Source organism: Neolamprologus multifasciatus, chromosome 13 (assembly GCF_963576455.1).
Source record: "Neolamprologus multifasciatus chromosome 13, fNeoMul1.2, whole genome shotgun sequence".
In the NCBI taxonomy this organism is placed as follows: domain Eukaryota; kingdom Metazoa; phylum Chordata; class Actinopteri; order Cichliformes; family Cichlidae; genus Neolamprologus; species Neolamprologus multifasciatus.
The window spans coordinates 24,487,518-24,506,623 of NC_140451.1; the positions used below are offsets into that span (position 1 = coordinate 24,487,518).

A 19,106-nucleotide genomic window follows, 5' to 3' on the forward strand; every position below is an offset into this window, starting at 1 on the left:
TTAAGGAGTCAGTGCGAAACAAAGAGATGGGGAGAGACTAAAGAAGTTTGTGCAAGTTTGTGTGTCTCATTCTTGTTTTGCTGGCTGAATTTCAGCCTCGTCATTTGTACCTGTCTCCCCATTTATTCTCTCTGCATTTCCCTCACTGATTCTCTCCTCTTTTTTCCTCCGACCCGAAATGAATAGTTAATCAGTCCGCTAATTGAGTGACAGTTAGCGAGCGCATTGTTGTAATTGTCCAATCAGAAAGCTTGGAACGGACACAGTCACAGCTGATTCATCTCTACTTCTTTCTGCTAAATCCACAAGCTGCAACTGGAGGAGGTGCCAACGAGATTTATTTCTCCTATAAATCGGAAAAATTACTTTTAAAAAGTCTAGCTTGATTTTTATGTCATGTTGACCTTTGTGAGTCAGCGTTACACTTTTACTTAATATTTTCTTAACCCTCCTGTCATCCTGGCACCTTTTTGTGCTCCTTTCTGGTTTTAAATTCAAGCCATTTCCACTGTGTTCAGTGGAATATAACCAAACTTGCCAAAGGATTTTTTTTTTAATTTTTTTTTTTAATTTCGGTGTGAATTTATTAATCAGCCTAAAATGGCTGAGCAGCAAAAATCCCCACACCCAACTTCCTTGTGCCGTTTTGTGTCCCATTGACAACCATTATAAACGCTATTTTTCATCCCAAAATTATTATTATATGATTTTTTTTTTTTTTTTGCTTTGGATGTCAATGAGGACTCAGGGCCTTGAAATTGTAATTTTTATATTTGTCCACTGGGTGGCGCCATTTTCCCACTTTTGGGCAAGTGACGGCAATGGAGTAAATCCTGTATTTATTCCATAGACTTTCTGCTCAAATAAATGATAATTCTGTGTCACTAACAGTCTTAGACAATGGTGTGTAAGTTTAAAAAATGTAAAATAAAGGTCTTTATGCCTAAAAAAATTAAAAAAGAAAGAGAAAAATAAGTGTGTCTGTGTCTAACTTCAAAAGTCTTTCCTCTCTTTGAAGGCCACCCTGCGATATAAACAAAATAAACATAAAAGCAGGGGCCAAAACCAAATTAGACTTTATTTTGTCTGCGGGCTCAAATTGTTTATGCAGGTGCAATGCAGCAGAGGTTATAAGAATGAGCAGTAGAGCGGGAGTAGTCATTTTCAGGATGGCAAGATATTATAGCACAGATGAAGTGTTGGAAATGGTCCTGGACTCTGAGTGCCAGGATAGCTGCTCATCCTCCTCCGAGGATGATGGAGAGGAAACGGATAATTCTGTGGAACTAGAGCAGCTGGAGTCCAGTTCCCATGAAGAAATATCTGACGCTGAGAGCGAAGGGGAGATGGAGACGGAGGAAGCAGCTCCGGAATGGACTGCAAAAAATGGCAAAATCGTGTGGTCCCCCACACATACGGAGACCCTCCGCTATGTTCCTGCAGCTACAAATGTCACCCCAGGACCGACACACTACGCCGCCGCCCGAATCAGGGACCCGGCATCCAGCTTTGCACTCCTCTTCACAGACGAAATTGTGCAGCACACGGTGGCCATGACAAATCTGCACGGGAGACGCGCAGTCGCCGGCTGGCGAGACATGGACTGTGATGAATTGCGTGCTTATGTTGGGCTGCTCATCTTGGCCGGTGTTTACCGGTCAAGACACGAATCGTCTCTCAGCCTCTGGGATGATAAATGCGGACGGGATATTTTTCGAGCCACCATGTCCCACAAGCGTTTCCATCAAATCGGCGGGGCGCTTCGTTTTGATGATAAGCTTTCCCGACCCCGACGCCGTCAGGACAAGCTGGCTGCCTTCCGCAAGGTGTGGGATTTGTGGACGAATCGCCTGGAGCTGCTCTTCAACCCAGGGAGAGACATTTGTGTTGATGAACAGCTCGTCCCGTTCCGAGGAAGGTGCAAGTTCAAGCAATATATACCAACGAAGCCAGCAAGGTACGGTCTAAAAATATGGGCTGTATGCGACGTGGAAACCTCCTACGCCTGGAGACTCCAGGTATACACCGGCAAAACTGGCGATCGCGCGGAGGTGAACCAGGGGATGCGGGTTGCTCTGGAGCTAACAGAGGGGCTCCAGGGAAACGTGGTGACATGTGACAATTTTTTCACGTCCTTTGCCCTGGCAGAAGAGCTGCTGAGGAGGAAACTGGCCCTAGTCGGCACGATTAGGAGAAATAAGCCGGAGCTTCCACCTCGATTGCTCCAGACAAGAGGGAGAGCGGTCTTGTCGTCCGCCTTCGCCTTCACGCTCACCCACACTCTTGTCTCTTATATCCCCCGACGTGGCAAAAATGTGCTCTTGATGAGCACAAAACACCGCTCTCCGGATGTGAGCGAGGAAGGGAAGCGAAAGCCAGTAATCATACAAGATTACAATCGGTGCAAAGGTGGTGTCGACAACCTTGACAAGGTAGGTGTCATTACGCATCAGTTACGCACAGATTTATTCATTCTTGCTCATATATTCTTTTGTAAAATATACATAGGTTTGATTTTCTGTTTTTTGTGTGGGGTTTTTTTTTTTTTTTTTTTAGGTTGTCGGCACCTATTCCTGTAGGAGGATAACTAATCGCTGGCCAGTGGCACTCTTCCACAACCTGCTGGACGTGTCACTCTACAACTCCTACGTGCTGTGGACAGCTATCGACCCATCCTGGAAACAGCAGAAAAATTACAAACGGAGGCTGTATGCTGAAGAAGTGGGTGAAGCTTTAGTAAACCCACACATACTGAAGCGAACACGCCTTCCCCGCTCATCAGGTGCTGCAGACATCGTGACGAGAGTGCAGAGTGCTGCTGCAGACCCCGCCCTGATCCCCAATTCCAAGGGCAGGAGACAGTGCGACTTCTGCCATGAGAAAAAGAAACGTGTCGTCACCACCTGCTGCAAATGCGGGAAGTCCACATGTAAGGACCACCTTCTGGTCATTTGCAGCCTCTGCGTCAACTGAGGACTCTGACACCTCCACATACACACCACACCTCCACACACCTCCACATATGCTCTTCCCCTCTCCCTCGCTCTTTCTTACTTATATCTTTCTCGTTCCCAAAAACATAAATGTTCATGTTCATTGTTCAAAATAAAAGTTTTTTTCTGGTTCAAACTGATCTTGTATTTTCATTTACATATTTTTTTTCATTTTATTTTAGAACACAACAAGGAAAAAGCATTTAGTGGGGAAAAAGTGAAAAACCATAATATACCATTATATTGAATTTCCTGTGCCCCTGCAAAAAAAATAATGCTGGATCAAAACAAATGTTGGTGCGAATCTTTGGACCATCCAAAGGCCTAATTATAATAAAAGTCAAATATTACTTCAAATGTTTTTTATGGAAAATATTTAGTTTTTTTGTTTTTTGGGGCTATAAAAATGGTGCGCTCATGTAATTAAACTGCGATTTAAAGGGTTAAAACCCCCGAAATATAATTAAAACTTTACATGAATATTTCAGGGAGAAGTAGTTGTAAAAGATTGGCTAATTTAAAGTGGAAGAAAATATGAATATATAATCTTTTTATAGCACTTTTTGGGGCGTGGCAGAAAACGGCCACTAGGGCGATGGACGTAAGTTTTTCTTTTAATTTGCCCCTGCATTAAAAATAATGCTGGATCAAAACAAATGTTGGTGCGAATCTTTGGACCATCCAAAGGCCTAATTATAATAAAAGTCAAATATTACTTCAAATGTTTTTTATGGAAAATATTTAGTTTTTTTGTTTTTTGGGGCTATAAAAATGGTGCGCTCATGTAATTAAACTGCGATTTAAAGGGTTAAAACCCCCGAAATATAATTAAAACTTTACATGAATATTTCAGGGAGAAGTAGTTTTAAAAGATTGGCTAATTTAAAGTGGAAGAAAATATGAATATATAATCTTTTTATAGCACTTTTTGGGGCGTGGCAGAAAACGGCCACTAGGGCGATGGACGTAAGTTTTTCTTTTAATTTGCCCCTGCATTAAAAATAATGCTGGATCAAAACAAATGTTGGTGCGAATCTTTGGACCATCCAAAGGCCTAATTATAATAAAAGTCAAATATTACTTCAAATGTTTTTTATGGAAAATATTTAGTTTTTTTGTTTTTTGGGGCTATAAAAACAGTGCGCTCATGTAATTAAACTGCGATTTAAAGGGTTAAAACCCCCGAAATATAATTAAAACTTTATATGAATATTTCAGGGAGAAGTAGTTTTAAAAGATTGGCTAATTTAAAGTGGAAAAAAATATGAATATATAATATTTTTATAGCACTTTTTGGGGCGTGGCAGAAAACGGCCTCTAGGGTGATGGACGTAAGTTTTTCTTTTAATTTGCCCCTGTAAAAAAAATAATGCTGGATCAAAACAAATGTTGGTGCGAATCTTTGGACCATCCAAAGGCCTAATTATAATAAAAGTCAAATATTACTTCAAATGTTTTTTATGGAAAATATTTAGTTTTTTTCGTTTTTTGGGGCTATAAAACAGTGCGCTCATGTAATTAAACTGCGATTTAAAGGGTTAAAACCCCCGAAATATAATTAAAACTTTATATGAATATTTCAGGGAGAAGTAGTTTTAAAAGATTGGCTAATTTAAAGTGGAAAAAAATATGAATATATAATATTTTTATAGCACTTTATGGGGCGTGGCAGAAAACGGCCTCTAGGGTGATGGACGTAAGTTTTTTAAAGGATGACAGGAGGGTTAATAGTTATAGAAAACGGAACAGAGAGGAATGTATGAATATGCAACCGCTCATTTCTAATTATATGGAAAAGAGCACTTTACATCTCCTGCTGAAGTCTATATTTTGTCGTCTTTTGAAGCAATTTGAATACACTTCAGAATGGTGTATCCTATTCTCCTAAACATCTTCTGTTCCTTCGATCCTTCAGATCTCCCACGTTCTCCTGTTTTACTGATACCCTGTCGTTCTAACAAGAAACAAGAGACTCCTGTTGTTTTAAGCACTGTGTACTGTAGTATTTACTAATTGGCCTTAAGGGAAAAGTAAAGTTGTGCAGAAAACTAAATGAAACTGAAGTGAGGAGTCCGAGAGAGATGGTGTGGGAAGGAGACCGGCTGTTCTGTTTTCTCCAGCAGTCCAAGCTAGAGACATGTGGCTCCCCAGACAAGCTGTCCAGAGTGGGAGAGCTCGCTGGACTCATTACAGGCAGGGCCAAGACGGGATAGCTTGACAGAACAGCATTGGATCATACAGAGAATTGGATCGGTCAGAGCAGAATTGTTTTAGTCTGTGTGTGCGTGTATGTGCATGCGCGTGTGCTTGTGTTTGTTTGGAACGGCGCGTGCGGACAACTGTCCATCTCCTCTCTCTCCGTCTGTGCCACCCCTGGCTGCCCCCTCCCCCGCCCCCCAGTGGACATGTACACACAGAAAAACACACTCACAGACTCACACACTCACGTACACGCTGTCTAGGCCTGGCCAGAAGGATCGCTTAAATGTTTTCAGTTGTACTGGACAGCTGAGGGATGAAGTGGCCAACCACAGGCTTCCATTGGTTGGACACCTCATCTAGAAACTGACTCATAGAAATGACTGGACTTGGACCGGCAGGCCAGCCGTCGCTGCCAGTTTATAATAGTTTTATCAGTTTAACTTTCTCTTTATCTTCATCCATTTTGACAGTCAATCCATCTCTTTTTCAATCCAGTTTGAAGTTAAGCAGAGTTTCTTTTTTCCAGATGATCAGTTTCCATTTTCATTCCTTTCTGAGCTCACAGCTGGAACAGATAAACCTCCAAAACTGCTCATTTCTGTCAACTTTCCACCATGGATCTAATATTCATTCATTTTTAACGTCTGATGCATATCTATAAGAGCTGAACACAGTTGCACAATAATAATTTACATGTGCACTGCCAAACTCAGTTTGTGTGATGTGTAGGAATGTTATTTTGATTCTTGATACCCATATGAAGATGTCATGGTATGAAAACCAAAAATGATTACCCTGTTTACTTAATCGTAAACCTCTCCAATAAAATGTATTTTTAGATCACTGACACAATGGTTTATCTAAAATATGAGCATTATATTTTATTGATACAGAAATCTTGGGAGGCTTGCTGAGTAGTTTAGTAACATTACTACAAGGTTGCATTAGGTTAGCTTCAGCAATAAAACAACATTACATACTAAATGTGCACAGAGGGATTAAATATTTTCAGTAGTACTGTACAGTTTAGTTTTTATTGCAAACATTTTATGCTGTGGACCACAGTTGATTTTACACTGCCTGCAGTACTATCAGGATGGCCGGGCCAATAAGACACCTGCACAATATTGTACATACATTATATGAAAAACACAATTTTCCTGATATTTTCACTTCTGTATAGTAATTCTGGCATTGGTGCTCCTGTGCATTTCATTGAAAAAATAGATATCCTAAACCCTCCTTCAGTTTTTACACTGTACAAAGCCATCCAATTGGATTGGACCTTTGGGTGGGCTCGTTCTGGCTTCCATAAAGTTGGATCATGACATGTTCAATCTCTAAAAACACTGAACATCTGTATTTAGTTTCATTTTTACTTCATCTTCATCTTTTCAAAGTCCATCCATCTCTTTCTTAATCCACTTTTAAGTTACTTAGTTTCACTTTAAGTTTCTTTCAATCATTAATCATTAACTTCATTAACTGATTAATATCTAATGATTAAATCATAAAATATCATAAAGATATCATCTAACCTTGGAATTAAACTTTCAATAAATAGAGCATTAATACACTTTCTCTGGTGCAAATCTAAAGGAGCTTAACTCAGCTACAGAAGAGAATATCTCATCATAATGTTTTCCAGACACGGTCTCCACAAGCACTGAACATTATAACCTTCAGTATTTATCACAGGGCTTTTATTGCCTTAGATATTTCTTTCTGGACTTTATAAAGCACACGTTGTTTAGAAAGTCTAGTGATTTTTATGACATTTATTCACAAAGTAGCAATGAAAGAAACATTCATTCCTGCTTCAGGGAACCAAAACCCACAAAGTATAACAAAATGCTGAATTGATTAACTGTGAACCTCATTAAATATTTATTATATTTTTTTATGCCCGATTATCTATTATTGTTTGGTCAGAATAATGAGAGATTCTTTTTTTTTTTTTTTTTTTTTCCTTTTGCTTGTTTATAATCTACCCCCCTTTCCCCCCATATTTTTTGGAATGCTTTCTCTAATATTTTTTCTTTCATCTTCCTTATGCCTCTCTCCACCCCTCCCATTCAGCCCCTCTTGCAGCACTCTGTTTATCAGTAGCAAGTGATCCAAAGAATATGCTTTGTTTCTGAAAGAACAGGAGAAGGAAATAGGAAAGGAGGAGAGAGTGGGTGGATTTGTGAAAAAGAGAAGAATAGAGACTAGAAGAGAAGAGGAGAGGAGAGGTGTGATTTGGTAGCCCTGATGACGCACTGGCACCCACAAACATTTTATGTGTCTGTCTGTCTCTGTGTGGTGGTTCAGATCAGTTGCAATCACTCCACTCTGCGCCACACACACACAAATACACACATGCACCTCTACCACCATCAGCGCCCAGAGGTACCGGCAGGGCCCGCAGTCGCATGGTTCCTTCGGTGGAGCAGGTGTTTTTCTGCGATGTGTTAACGAGCACGGCCTGCTGTCATTTCCGCTTTAAATGGATGTCGCAAATAGAACACACACACATATATAAGCTCTCCGTGTTCTCGTCTCCCAGCGAATTAGCTGAAACAAGGTGATCAAAACTGTTACTGAGCTTTGTATGTCAGCTGTGAGCATTTCTGCACATATTATGTGGAAAAGGTGTGTTAAAAGTGTGCGAAGTATGCACGTGTCAAACATTGGCTAGTTTATTTAAAGGGGCTGAGGTTTCAGCTGCTTAAAATGACAAACTGAGACGTTTACACAGCTTCCATCTCACCCTGTATGTGCACTCATCCTACTCGTCCAACTTTGTGTGAATCTGCACACGTGTGCACTTTAATCCATGTGTGTATCCATGCTGTTTTCCAGTAAGTGTTATCCGCCTCTGTGGTGTGGAAGTGCTTGACACTCATGTAATCCTGCAGCGGGTCATCTGATAAAGCTGTGGTGCCACCTTTGCGTCAGTCTGTGCCAGCCAGTTGGGTAAAACTCTGCCACCAGCTGCTCAGCAGATGTTTATATTTGTCTCTGCAGTCTAGGAAGGGTTATTCTCGATAAGCAATCTCATCTCATGTAATCTTGTCTCATCTGATCCGTCTCTTCTTCCTTGGCTTCTAGTGACCAGTGGTTTTTGTAGATTTGTGTGCGTTGTGTGTCCGCGTGTGAGTATTTGGTAGAGGGGTCGTCACCTCAACACCTGCCCATGTATCAGCCAGATGATGTTTCTGGCATGGATAGTTTGAGTTCTGCGCTGGTAAACATGTTTTTGTCATTTTTTACATGATAATCCGATCTGAATCTGGCAAGCGCTGTGGGAGCCATAGAGATGCTGTGTGTAAGTGCGTGTTTGTGTAACACTGCAGAGTGTATGTGTGTGTGTGTGTGACATCTTTTGGACAGATGAGAGTTGAGCAGACAGGCTCCTAACTGTCCAGGGAATAAAATCTGTATTTAAAATCCTTAGCATTATTATTGTTGCAGTTAATGAGACTGTTCATATATCATGATGATTATAGTAATCATCACAACCCCTGAATGAATTATTCCATCAGCATCACTCTTTCCTCTGAATCTGATCTGAATTTACCTGTGTGTGCACCAAGTATTTATTGAAGATATTTAACTCCTACATTTTCTTTCTTTTTGTGTTCATCTTTCTTTTCAGGTGAATACATAAAGAACTGGCGACCGCGCTACTTCCTGCTGAAGACAGACGGCTCTTTCATCGGCTACAAAGAGAAACCTCAGGATGCCGACCTGCCCTACCCCTTAAATAACTTCTCAGTAGCAAGTATGTTACCTACAACATATGCCATTATAGACTCTTGACACTGTGCTCTAAAATTTTGTGTACATGAATTTTTACATTGTATACAGACAGGAACATTAAAGGCAAGTGAGAAAATGATGATCCACAGATTTCTGTCAGAGGGATGCAGCTGCAGATTACATCTTTTTGTTTGACTCTCAACATTCAGTTGACAGATCATGTCAGCACCTTAAAGATATTGAAATGTTAAACTGTAAGCAGGGTATATGGGAAGACTAGTAGCCAGGAACCTGCATCTTTCCTCTACGTACATTACCAAAGTACCCTGCATACTTCTCTGGAGGCTCATAATTAAGTAATGATATGGTAACACCTCCTGTAATTTATCTGTGAAGGGAACATTTCAGTTCAATGAAGAATCTCTGCAGGTGGTACTGAGTCACGGTCTTGCTTTAGGACAACTCAGCACTTGATGAACTTTTAATAACCATCAGTATTGCCTCCAACTGCCAACTGAGTTTCTATTAACTAACGAGGCACCTTTCTGTTTTTAAAAATATCAAATTTTCTCAAGTTAAGTTACTTTATACTACACATAGATTAAAGACATTAAGTCTGGGAAATGAGAATAAAAGTGGACTTAGCTGGGCTTAGTGGAAATGCAGTAAAATACTTTTTCATGTAACGTTGATTAAAGATATCAGTCAGATCATAGTAAAGATAATGTTTGAAAGTGCCTTATAGCAGATAAAATGAAAGACTGAAATGGAAGAAAACAAAATCATTACCATCTGTCCAAGTGAACATCAGTCTACAAGTGAGGGAGGCGGGTTGAGAAGACAGCTATATCTCTGTCAGTATTAAAGAATGCGTGTAATAAAAGTCCTCGAGAAGTAAGTTGTGCAACTAGGCAGGGATCTTGAACTGCCTGAGGGCACATGTGGAGGCAGTAAACTTGATTTTTTGGGGGAGTGCCACAAGGACTACCATTCAAGCTGAAATGAGATAAAGGAGCAGATAACCTTGTTTAATTTTGGAAAATGAACCAGATAATTTTGTTGTTTTATAAAAAATACAGTGTAACACACAGCAGCTGTCTGTTAATGAATAAATGAGTATGTATTATCTAGTTGTTTACTCTAGTTCATGTTTATACATAATCTGATTGTTACTATGAGGGTGTTTGCCCTCTTGGCACAAGGCCTGATGCAGATGCCACCAAAATTATTAGCATCTATTTCCAATTAACACTGTATTGCTGCACAATATCTCAGATTTCAAAATAACATAAATGAGGCGAATATGTTTATTCTTTTAAATCAAATGGCACCTGCAGGGCATGTGAAATATCTGCAGAGAAGCAGAGAATATGTGTGAGACGAGAGCCAAAACAGAAAATATGATGTATGATAGAATACAAGCTGATACCTCAGAGAAAATGATAAAAAATGGTACATCGAACAATGGAGGTGGAGAAAGAAAGATAGGAGTCCGGAAGGGAGGACAAGTACGGGGAATGAGCGATGGTAGCTGATCAGAGGTGGCAGAGGAGAGAGGAAGAAGAGGGAAGGGCAGAGATGGAAGGATGATTAGGGTGGAGGAAGAGAAGGACGGAGGGACTGGGAGAGAGGAGGATCATCAGCACCGAACAGACAGGGAGGAGGAGACGAAGACAGGACTGGAGAATGAGGAAAAAGGGGAGAGAAAAGAGTTTGTGAGGAGGACAAGCCAGGCCATACATCCGGCCCTGGCTGCTTGGCACAGCACTGGCATTGCCACATCTGTTGCCCAAAGCTGGGAGGCCAGGTGGTGTGTGTATGTGAGTGTGTGCGTGCATGTGTTTGTTTGTTTTTGCGTGGTTGTGCGTGTGTGTTTGCGTGCGTGAACAACAGAAGTGGTCAGATGGAACAGAGATGGTACAGGCCTGTTCCCTGCAGAGGGACTCATACATACATGACTGTCCTGCGCGCACACACACACACTAAAACTGCTACACAGTTTTCACAATTGCCTGCTGTGGCAAACAACCCAATTTCATTCAAACTTTACTTTTACGTGTGTATGTGTGTGTTTGTCTGTGTGTGGGTGTGAGTGTTTTTTGGCATCAACCATAGCATAACATTGTTTTCAGGCAACACTGCAGGCTGTATTCACAAGTCAGGTTGTAGCTTTTTTGTGTGTGTAGTTTTGTGTGTGTTTACATCGAAGCACTGTGGTCTTGTCATTAACCTTCCTGTCTATATTTAGGCAGAGCCATGACATGCTGTGCTGTGCCACAGTTAAACAGATAGCATTATAAGGAGGAGGAAGGGAGAGATGAGCGAGGGAGAGAAGGTGAGCGGAGAATGACAGGAGACAAAAAGAGGACGGAGGGGAGGAGAAAACAGGAGAGAGAGAAAGCGAGAGAGAGATGGAGGATCACATATGTAGAGCAAGTGGGGGAGACGAGAGGACAAAAGGTGACTCATTAGGCTCTTTTACATCAGTTCTCGTCTCCAAAAACCAGAGAGACTGCAAAGGGGCAATGAAGATGCATTCTTTCACACAGCAAACTCACAGCCCCATCTGGCTATGTGTGTGTACGTTTCTGCTTTTGTGTACTGTAGTATGCTTTTGCGCAGTAATGGACTGCTGTATTGCCTATTTTCATAGAAATGCGTCTGTTCTGATAGTCACCAGATGCGTATGTGACGTACGTACATAATATCCCTTGGCACAGTCATTGGTTGCTGAAGTTGCCGTTTTTTTAAATCAACAAATTAAAATACAAAGTGCATGTTTTCTTAATGATAATGTTAAGGGTGATTTGTTACATGTTGTTTGTTTTTCTAGCTAAATGAATTCTAGTGTCACTGTGGCAAGGACTAGGCCTTTTTAACAGCAGAGGGCTTTCAGGGAAAAACACAGATGTTGCTAATAACAACTGCCTAGGCACAAGTGTAGAAAAAAAACCCCTGGAAAATCCAATGGCCAACATGCTATACGTGCATATTTTTAACTTGTCATAAGTCATAAGTAACTTTGACCTGAAGTCACTACATCTTAATTTATTTCTGGTAGAGTTAGAAGTGCTCTGACCTCATCTGAGTTTGTTTCTGCTTATTTGTTTTTCTTGAGTGCAAAGTGATTGCAGTCATCGTACAGTGAAGAAATCACTTTCCCTCTGGGTGCCCATTTTCTTTCTTTTCTTTTCTTTTTTAAATTTATTTATTTGTTTATTTATTAGAATGTCAGCTGATGAAGACAGAGAGGCCGAAGCCAAACACCTTCATCATACGCTGCCTCCAGTGGACCACGGTCATCGAGAGGACGTTCCATGTGGACTCCCCAGATGAGAGGTCAGTTTTCCTTTAGGCAACAATTCCTAAAATGTTCAACAATCAGGGTTTGATCAGTGAGTATCTATGTCTCTCTGAGAAATGAGTGCAGCATGCTGAATGGACATTTTGTAATCTAGTTAAGACTTATTAGTCAGAATACCAAAAATGTCTAAGTTTTAAGTTTTTTGTTTGTCCTTAAGTTTTTGGATTCTTTATTGAGTTTAATTTGTATTATGTAAGATTATTATACAGCGATGAAGGTGATTGAGGAACCAGTGTTGGACTGGCACTTCTCCCTGTTGGAAATAAAACATGAATCAGAATTGTCCACAGCTTACAATTATTTTGTGTTGTGACTTAAATTCTGTTGTTTAACCACCTCAAGTGAGTACAGAAATAGGTATTTCTAATACGTGTAATTCTAGTCTACAATTAGAACCTGCGTGTTATTGAATTATTTGTAGTAATTCAATAACAAAAAATTATAAAATTATATTAAAATTATAGTACAAAAAAGTCTGAGTCACTCTGAGTCATTTCTTTTTTCTGTGCTGTGAAAAATAGGTGCTACAATATATTAAAACATGCAGACATAAATTCAAAACTGAGTTTTATGTTTATTATTGTCATGTTGAAAAATGAAGCTGTTGCCAATCAGATCCACAAGGTGTATTACATGCTGAATCAAACTGTGCCGGTACTTTTCTGTGTTAATTCCAGTTTTGAGAAAATCTCCAGCACTGGCTGAAAACCCCAAACCATGACAGAGCCTCCACCATGTTTTATTGATGACTCTCACTGTTGTACATCTGTCTTCTGTACATATTGACAACAACTTGAATCAAAAATGTGAATCCCACAGATTTTCAATCCAGTTCATTTCCCTTCCTTAAGAATTTCTTCTTGATAGCTACGCTTGCACTGAGACCATTTTTGATGACGCTTCAGTTAACAGTAGATGGATCACATATCATGAACGTCCTGGTGCATCCCTCAGGTTCTGTGTCAGGTCTTTGCTGGAACGCATGACTTTAAGACCCTGTTTATCCACTATAGATATTTTTTTGGGCATGCTACTGCCGCTTGTGTCCTCCACTTCTCCAGTTTCCTTATATTTTTAATGATACTGCGCACCATGCTGAGATATTCCAAGTTTTTGGCTAATAGCTTCTTCAATCACCTCATTAGTGCAAAAATATTATTTTTTGCTTACCAAACTGTGTTATGTTTGTCTTTTCCTTAGATTCAACTAAAGAAATGAGATAAATTATACGCTTGTAAAAAAGTTATTTAAAATTGGTTCCTTGATAAGCTGTCTGTTATATGGTTCATCTCTTGAGTTAGTTGCCTTTTTATCCTTGTATGATGCATAGGTTAGTGTTTCAACAAACAAAAAACATTAAACTGAAAATGATCAGGTGGAGATACTGGACTAAAAATGAATGAAAACCAGCCAAAGAACCACTTTGAAAGCCCTTCTGAAACCCAGAGAACTATTGCTCAAGAGCACTTAAAAAGAAATTTAAAATTGCAAGAGAGTTTGGATCATTGCATGCAAAATATAAAGAAATGACAGGCTGATTTTTGCACAGTAATGTATTCTTTGTATTACATTCCGTTTGGAATTGATTTACACTCTCCAAATTAGGCTCTTCCCAGATTGCCACCTGAGACAAGTAGGGTAAAAGAGACAGTTTGTTGCTTTCAGGGTCAGCTGTTGTTGCAGTGTTTTTCATGCCACAAGTCGGTGCTTGAATTTTGCTTGAGTATTGTGCCTCTTTCTCAATAACCTGTGGCTACCACCAGTCAAATTGACATCCATGACTGCTTGACGAAGCATCTTTTTTTTTCATTAAGGGAAGCAAAAATAGCCAAATGAGTACAATTCATGTTGAAGTGAAATAAATGGAAAGTACATGGGTAAACAAATTATCAAGGGCAGGGATACAGGATGTATGAAGAGGTCTGTACTGTATTGCTTTCGGTGGTGTGAGAGAGAAAGGAGAGGGTGAGAGAGACAGAGTGGAAAGGAGACCTTTCAAGTTGCGTTGGCATAAATTCTCCAGCTGCTCAGTTCCTTTCTGAGGAGCTGAGGTGTTTATCTCCAGAAAATGAACAGCTTTGCCCAGAAGACCACAGATGCTTCTGTGCATCCTTTGAGTTTGTGTGTGTGTGTGTGTGTGTGTGTGTTCTTCTTTTTATTTATTCTTTTTTTTTTTGGGTCTGTGTGTGTGGGCTGCAGCTGTCTGTCTAACTTGGTGTTATATGTTGCTTTTATAGTAGTTTAGTCTCTAGATAATCAAATAAGCATTTGAGAGTTAACATTAAACTAATAACTTTATATTGATGGAGGAAGAGGAAGTAGATGACTGTGAGCTCCAGATGTGCCTGTGCTTTGTTGTAGAAGTGTGCGCAAGATTTTTTGCGTTATTGAAGTGGGTTGGAAAAAAGTCTGCGTGTGGGAGTCTGTGCTGTTGTGTGTTACTGTATCTGTTGTACTGTACCCGTGCTGGCAGAGCTCCAGCTACCACAGCACCAACCCAGAGAGTGCGGCACGTGTTGGCGTGGTGCCCGACTGTAGGCAGGCCCATTATCTCTCATTAGCAAAAAAAAAAAACCCTCATTACACAAAAAAAAAAATACTCAAAATGAGAGAGCATTTATCTGCTGTCTGACCTTGAGAGAGTTCCCGTTGCTTTTCACGTAGCACACACACATTCGCACAATATGGATGCCACAAATTGAGTGCTCCACTGTTGTTGATAGAGTGTAACTTGAGTTTGCCCTTGTCTTGGAGTGTGTAGGGTATGCTAAGAAGTCTTTGCAGAAGAAAGAGATTCAGATCTTAAAAACACACTGCTCTGTTTAGGTTCAGATGAATGTTCCTCCAGATCCCTCAAGGAAACATATGGGCGTCTAACTCAAAACAAAACAAAGCAGACAGAGGTGAACGTTTATGAGTCAAGCAGGTTTCATTATTATGATCTTCTCACAGCTTACTCTGGGTAAGTGTATTTTCAAAGTGCATTCTCGTAAATCCAGATTTGCTTCTCCCGAGTCCAGGGGATTTCGGAATATTTGAGTATCATTTTTACTTCACCTCAGTTCAAGCTCTCTGGTGTTTTCTGCTAACATGTTACCCCTGCATGTGGCACAGGATTAACACTGTTTGAGTGAAGATCAGTGGCATAAAAAAACCTTCAAAGTACAAGTCATTTTGAACCATTTCATTGTTGAGGAAAACTTTCAAGTTGTGTGAACTTAAACTAATTTACAATTTTTTTGGATACTGCTAAAATCACAGAATCTTCTCTTCTCTTCTCTTCTCTTCTCTTCTCTTCTCTTCTCTTCTCTTCTCTTCTCTTCTCTTCTCTTCTCTTCTCTTCTCTTCTCTTCTCTTCTCTTCTCTTCTCTTCTCCATTAGGGCAGAGGGAAGCTAGACCCTCTGTCCTAACCATTATATATCATTGTTAAATACAGTTAATGCACCTTAACATCTTGATGCATGGCCATCCATGCCACACACACACACACACACACACACACACACACACACACACACACCTTCTCTGAACAGATGTTGAACATCACTGCTAATGGAAAGTCAATGGGGAGGAACAATGTTAGCAAACAACAAAGCATTGTTCCCTCTAATGCACTGGTGTGTATTTGCACACACTCGTTCACCCTCTCGCCTCTCGCACAAGCACACACACAGACTGGCATTAGTTCTGCTCTATGATCATTGCTCATTTGGTTGATTCTCTAGTTGACCGTGTTTCCACTCTGTTGAACAAATAGGTGTTTATGTTAATTGAAAACACTTTGACGCCTTTAAAAACCTGGTTAAATAAGTGCACTCAAATTTCTTTTTAATATTAGGACCAGTATAATGCATTACACCAATTTAATGTTTTTATACATGTGCTAGTTACAGGTGTGTGCTTAAGCATAGTAAACTGGGCCTTTTTGGACAGTCAGTATATTAAGAAAGGTCTTAGTAAGGCTGCAAATGCTAACTTTACCTTTTTACATGCTTTGACTCCAGAGATGAGTGGACAGAGGCCATTCAGATGGTGGCTGACAAGCTGCAGAGACAAGAGGAGGAAAGGATCCAGTGCAGCCCCACCTCCAACATCGACAACATGGTGGAGGAGGAGATGGACATCTCCACTACGCACCACAAAAGAAAGGTAAAAACTACACTTGCACGTGCATGTATTTTATACCCAAGGTACAAAAAATATTCCAGCCGTTGTGCTGTTTTATGTCAGCTAATAATTTTTTTCATGTTATAATTAGAGATGGACCGATCCGATATTACGTATCGGTATCGGTCCGTTACTGACCTAAATCACTGGATTGGATATCGGAGAGAAATAAAAAATGTAATCCGATCCATTAAATATCAGAAAAGCACCTCACAAAACTTGCGACACGGCGTAAGTCGGCTCATAACCGTAGCACGTTGGAGCAGTGTGCTCATGTGATAGAGCGGCTGTGTGTATTTGTAGTCTCGCTACCAAACCAGCATTTCATCTCCGAGGAAGTTTTCCCAGAGAGAAGTAAAGCAAGTGTGTAAGTTCATCTCTGAATGTTTGTAAAGCATTCCCACGTTAAGCTTAACAACCGATATATGGAGCGACTGGCTCTTCTTTCTCCCTTCCTCTTCTTGCTGCTACTTCAATCGTGAAACTGCTTAATGATCAGCTGATCGGCTTTTCTGTCAGGAGTCCGTCTCTCTTCTTTGTTTATCGCCCACTTTGCACCAGAAAGAGGAAACCAGCGGCTGAACAACAGCAGCACGTTTAAGCTTGATAAGCTGTTGTTAGAATTTATTTAATATTACTTTTTACACCAGGATCCTTTTCTACGTAGCTGACGGCTGGTAACTGTGCAGGGGCGGATCTAGCAAAGTTTAGCCAGGGGGGCCGATAGGGCATGAACAGGGAAAAGGGGGCACAAAGACATACTTTTCTTTCTTATTCTCATTTAAAATGTCTAGCTTTTAATAAATAATTATCTGAATCTTACACCCAAAGTTTTAATCTGATGTATAGAAGTCCATTACTGTATATAGTAACTGTTAAGTCTAATATACCCTAGTAAGCTATAGTACCTTTTCCTTTGGGAAGATACCATCTGTGCAGTCTGCAAATCTGTTGAAGAAAGATGTTGAATCTATTTAATATTTCTTGAAAAATAATTGATTTCTGTGCATTTTTTCCCCACACTGCATCAAATTAAAGTTGATTACGTCGATTAAGCATCATGAGGTGGAGGGTGGTTCCCTATTTTTTTTGCTGGGAGTTTGCAACCCTATTAGTTAGGTTGCTTAATATTTCTGCTAAGTACTCTTTAAAATACCAGAATAGGGAGGATGGAGTAGGTTTAAGTTTATTAGATTGATCAGTATTGCTGAACTATGAAATATTTTGTTGTACTTTTTACATACAGGTATAACAGAATAGCTTTAGTGTTGTTTATTTAAATTTGAGTATGAACTTATACAAAATGCAGCAAGATATTAAAAAAACAGTTTTATTGATTAAAAAACACACTATATCGGATTCATATCGGTATTGGCAGATATCAAAATTTATGATATCGGTATCGGACATAAAAAAGTGGTATCGTGCCATCTCTAGTTATAATACTCCAGCGAGTGAAAACAGTCCCGCTAAATATCTTCTGTGAAGGCACAGGTGATACTTGGGCACATTTTCTACTGCATACATAAAAAATAAACTTAACAATCTACCACTAGCTGCCTCCTCTGGCTCTGCTGTTTATTACACCCCACTCTTTAAAGGTTTTACGTGATAATGTTATGGTTCAATAAAAATCTGTTTTCAGTGTCTATCGCAGACTAAAGGGCTTGTTTTGACCTGACAGTCGCACTCGGCATGGTCATGAAGATGACTGGGAGTCATCCCACGGGTGCCATTAACATCACTCATGAATTTCATGGCATTTAGCCCAGTAGCAGTCAATAAATGTTGTTTTTGGCTGCTTGAATTTAGATATCATTTACATTGAGGAAGATTGCCGTTTTTCTGTTACATGAGAAAAGGCTTTATAGAGAATCCTCATTGTATTGCTTAAAGGAGAAAAATATACTTGTTTCAAAATATTCACAGCCCTACACTTCCAATGGGATTTTAATATTTCTAAATGCCAGTAGATACTGCATCAATTATTCAACTGAGGAACTCATGATATTGGCCTTCTCTTTTTTCCTCTAATAGACAATGAGCGACTTCGACTACCTGAAGCTGCTGGGAAAGGGAACCTTTGGTAAAGTGATTCTTGTCCGGGAAAAGGCCAGCGGGAAATACTACGCCATGAAAATCCTTAAAAAAGAAGTCATCATAGCCAAGGTGAGTCTGGAAAATACATCAAGTATGTATTTTCAGTTGCGTCCATTAATTTGAATATTTTATCTTTTACTGTACTTTTGATTCTGAGTAGTGTCAGATGTCAGTATCGGTTGTTTTTATTGCACTGCTGCAGCACTGTTCAGCTGTCCTCTTTCTTAGTGGTTTAAGTGGACTGATAATGGTCTTCATTGCATGTTGTCTGAACAGGATGAAGTGGCTCACACACTCACAGAGAGCAGAGTACTAAAAAACACCAGGCACCCCTTTCTAACAGTAAGTACCTCATACACACTAAACACAACTGGTTTAAATTTATAGATCTTTACATATGGACCGTGTCCTGACATCTGTACGCACACAGCTTATTGATCCTCCACATATCTGAGTCTTCTGAGGCCAATTACGATTTAGACGCCACATTGTTGTACTTCAACAGCTGCATCTGTTAGCTTTGATGTACACATTC

General features: G+C 39.9%; 1 protein-coding gene across 3 annotated transcripts in view; it reads left to right on the forward strand.

Moving 5' to 3' along the window:
- The window catches only part of akt3a (AKT serine/threonine kinase 3a), a 61,204-nt gene that overhangs the window by 24,960 nt on the left and 17,138 nt on the right, over positions 1-19,106 (forward strand). For all 3 annotated transcript variants that reach the window (XM_085183712.1, XM_085183714.1, XM_085183713.1), the window contains exons 3-7: positions 8,836-8,961; positions 12,167-12,278; positions 16,309-16,453; positions 18,509-18,640; positions 18,848-18,913. In XM_085183712.1, coding sequence (XP_085039838.1) covers positions 8,836-8,961; positions 12,167-12,278; positions 16,309-16,453; positions 18,509-18,640; positions 18,848-18,913 — 581 coding nt within the window. The remainder of the gene's footprint in view (positions 1-8,835; positions 8,962-12,166; positions 12,279-16,308; positions 16,454-18,508; positions 18,641-18,847; positions 18,914-19,106) is intronic.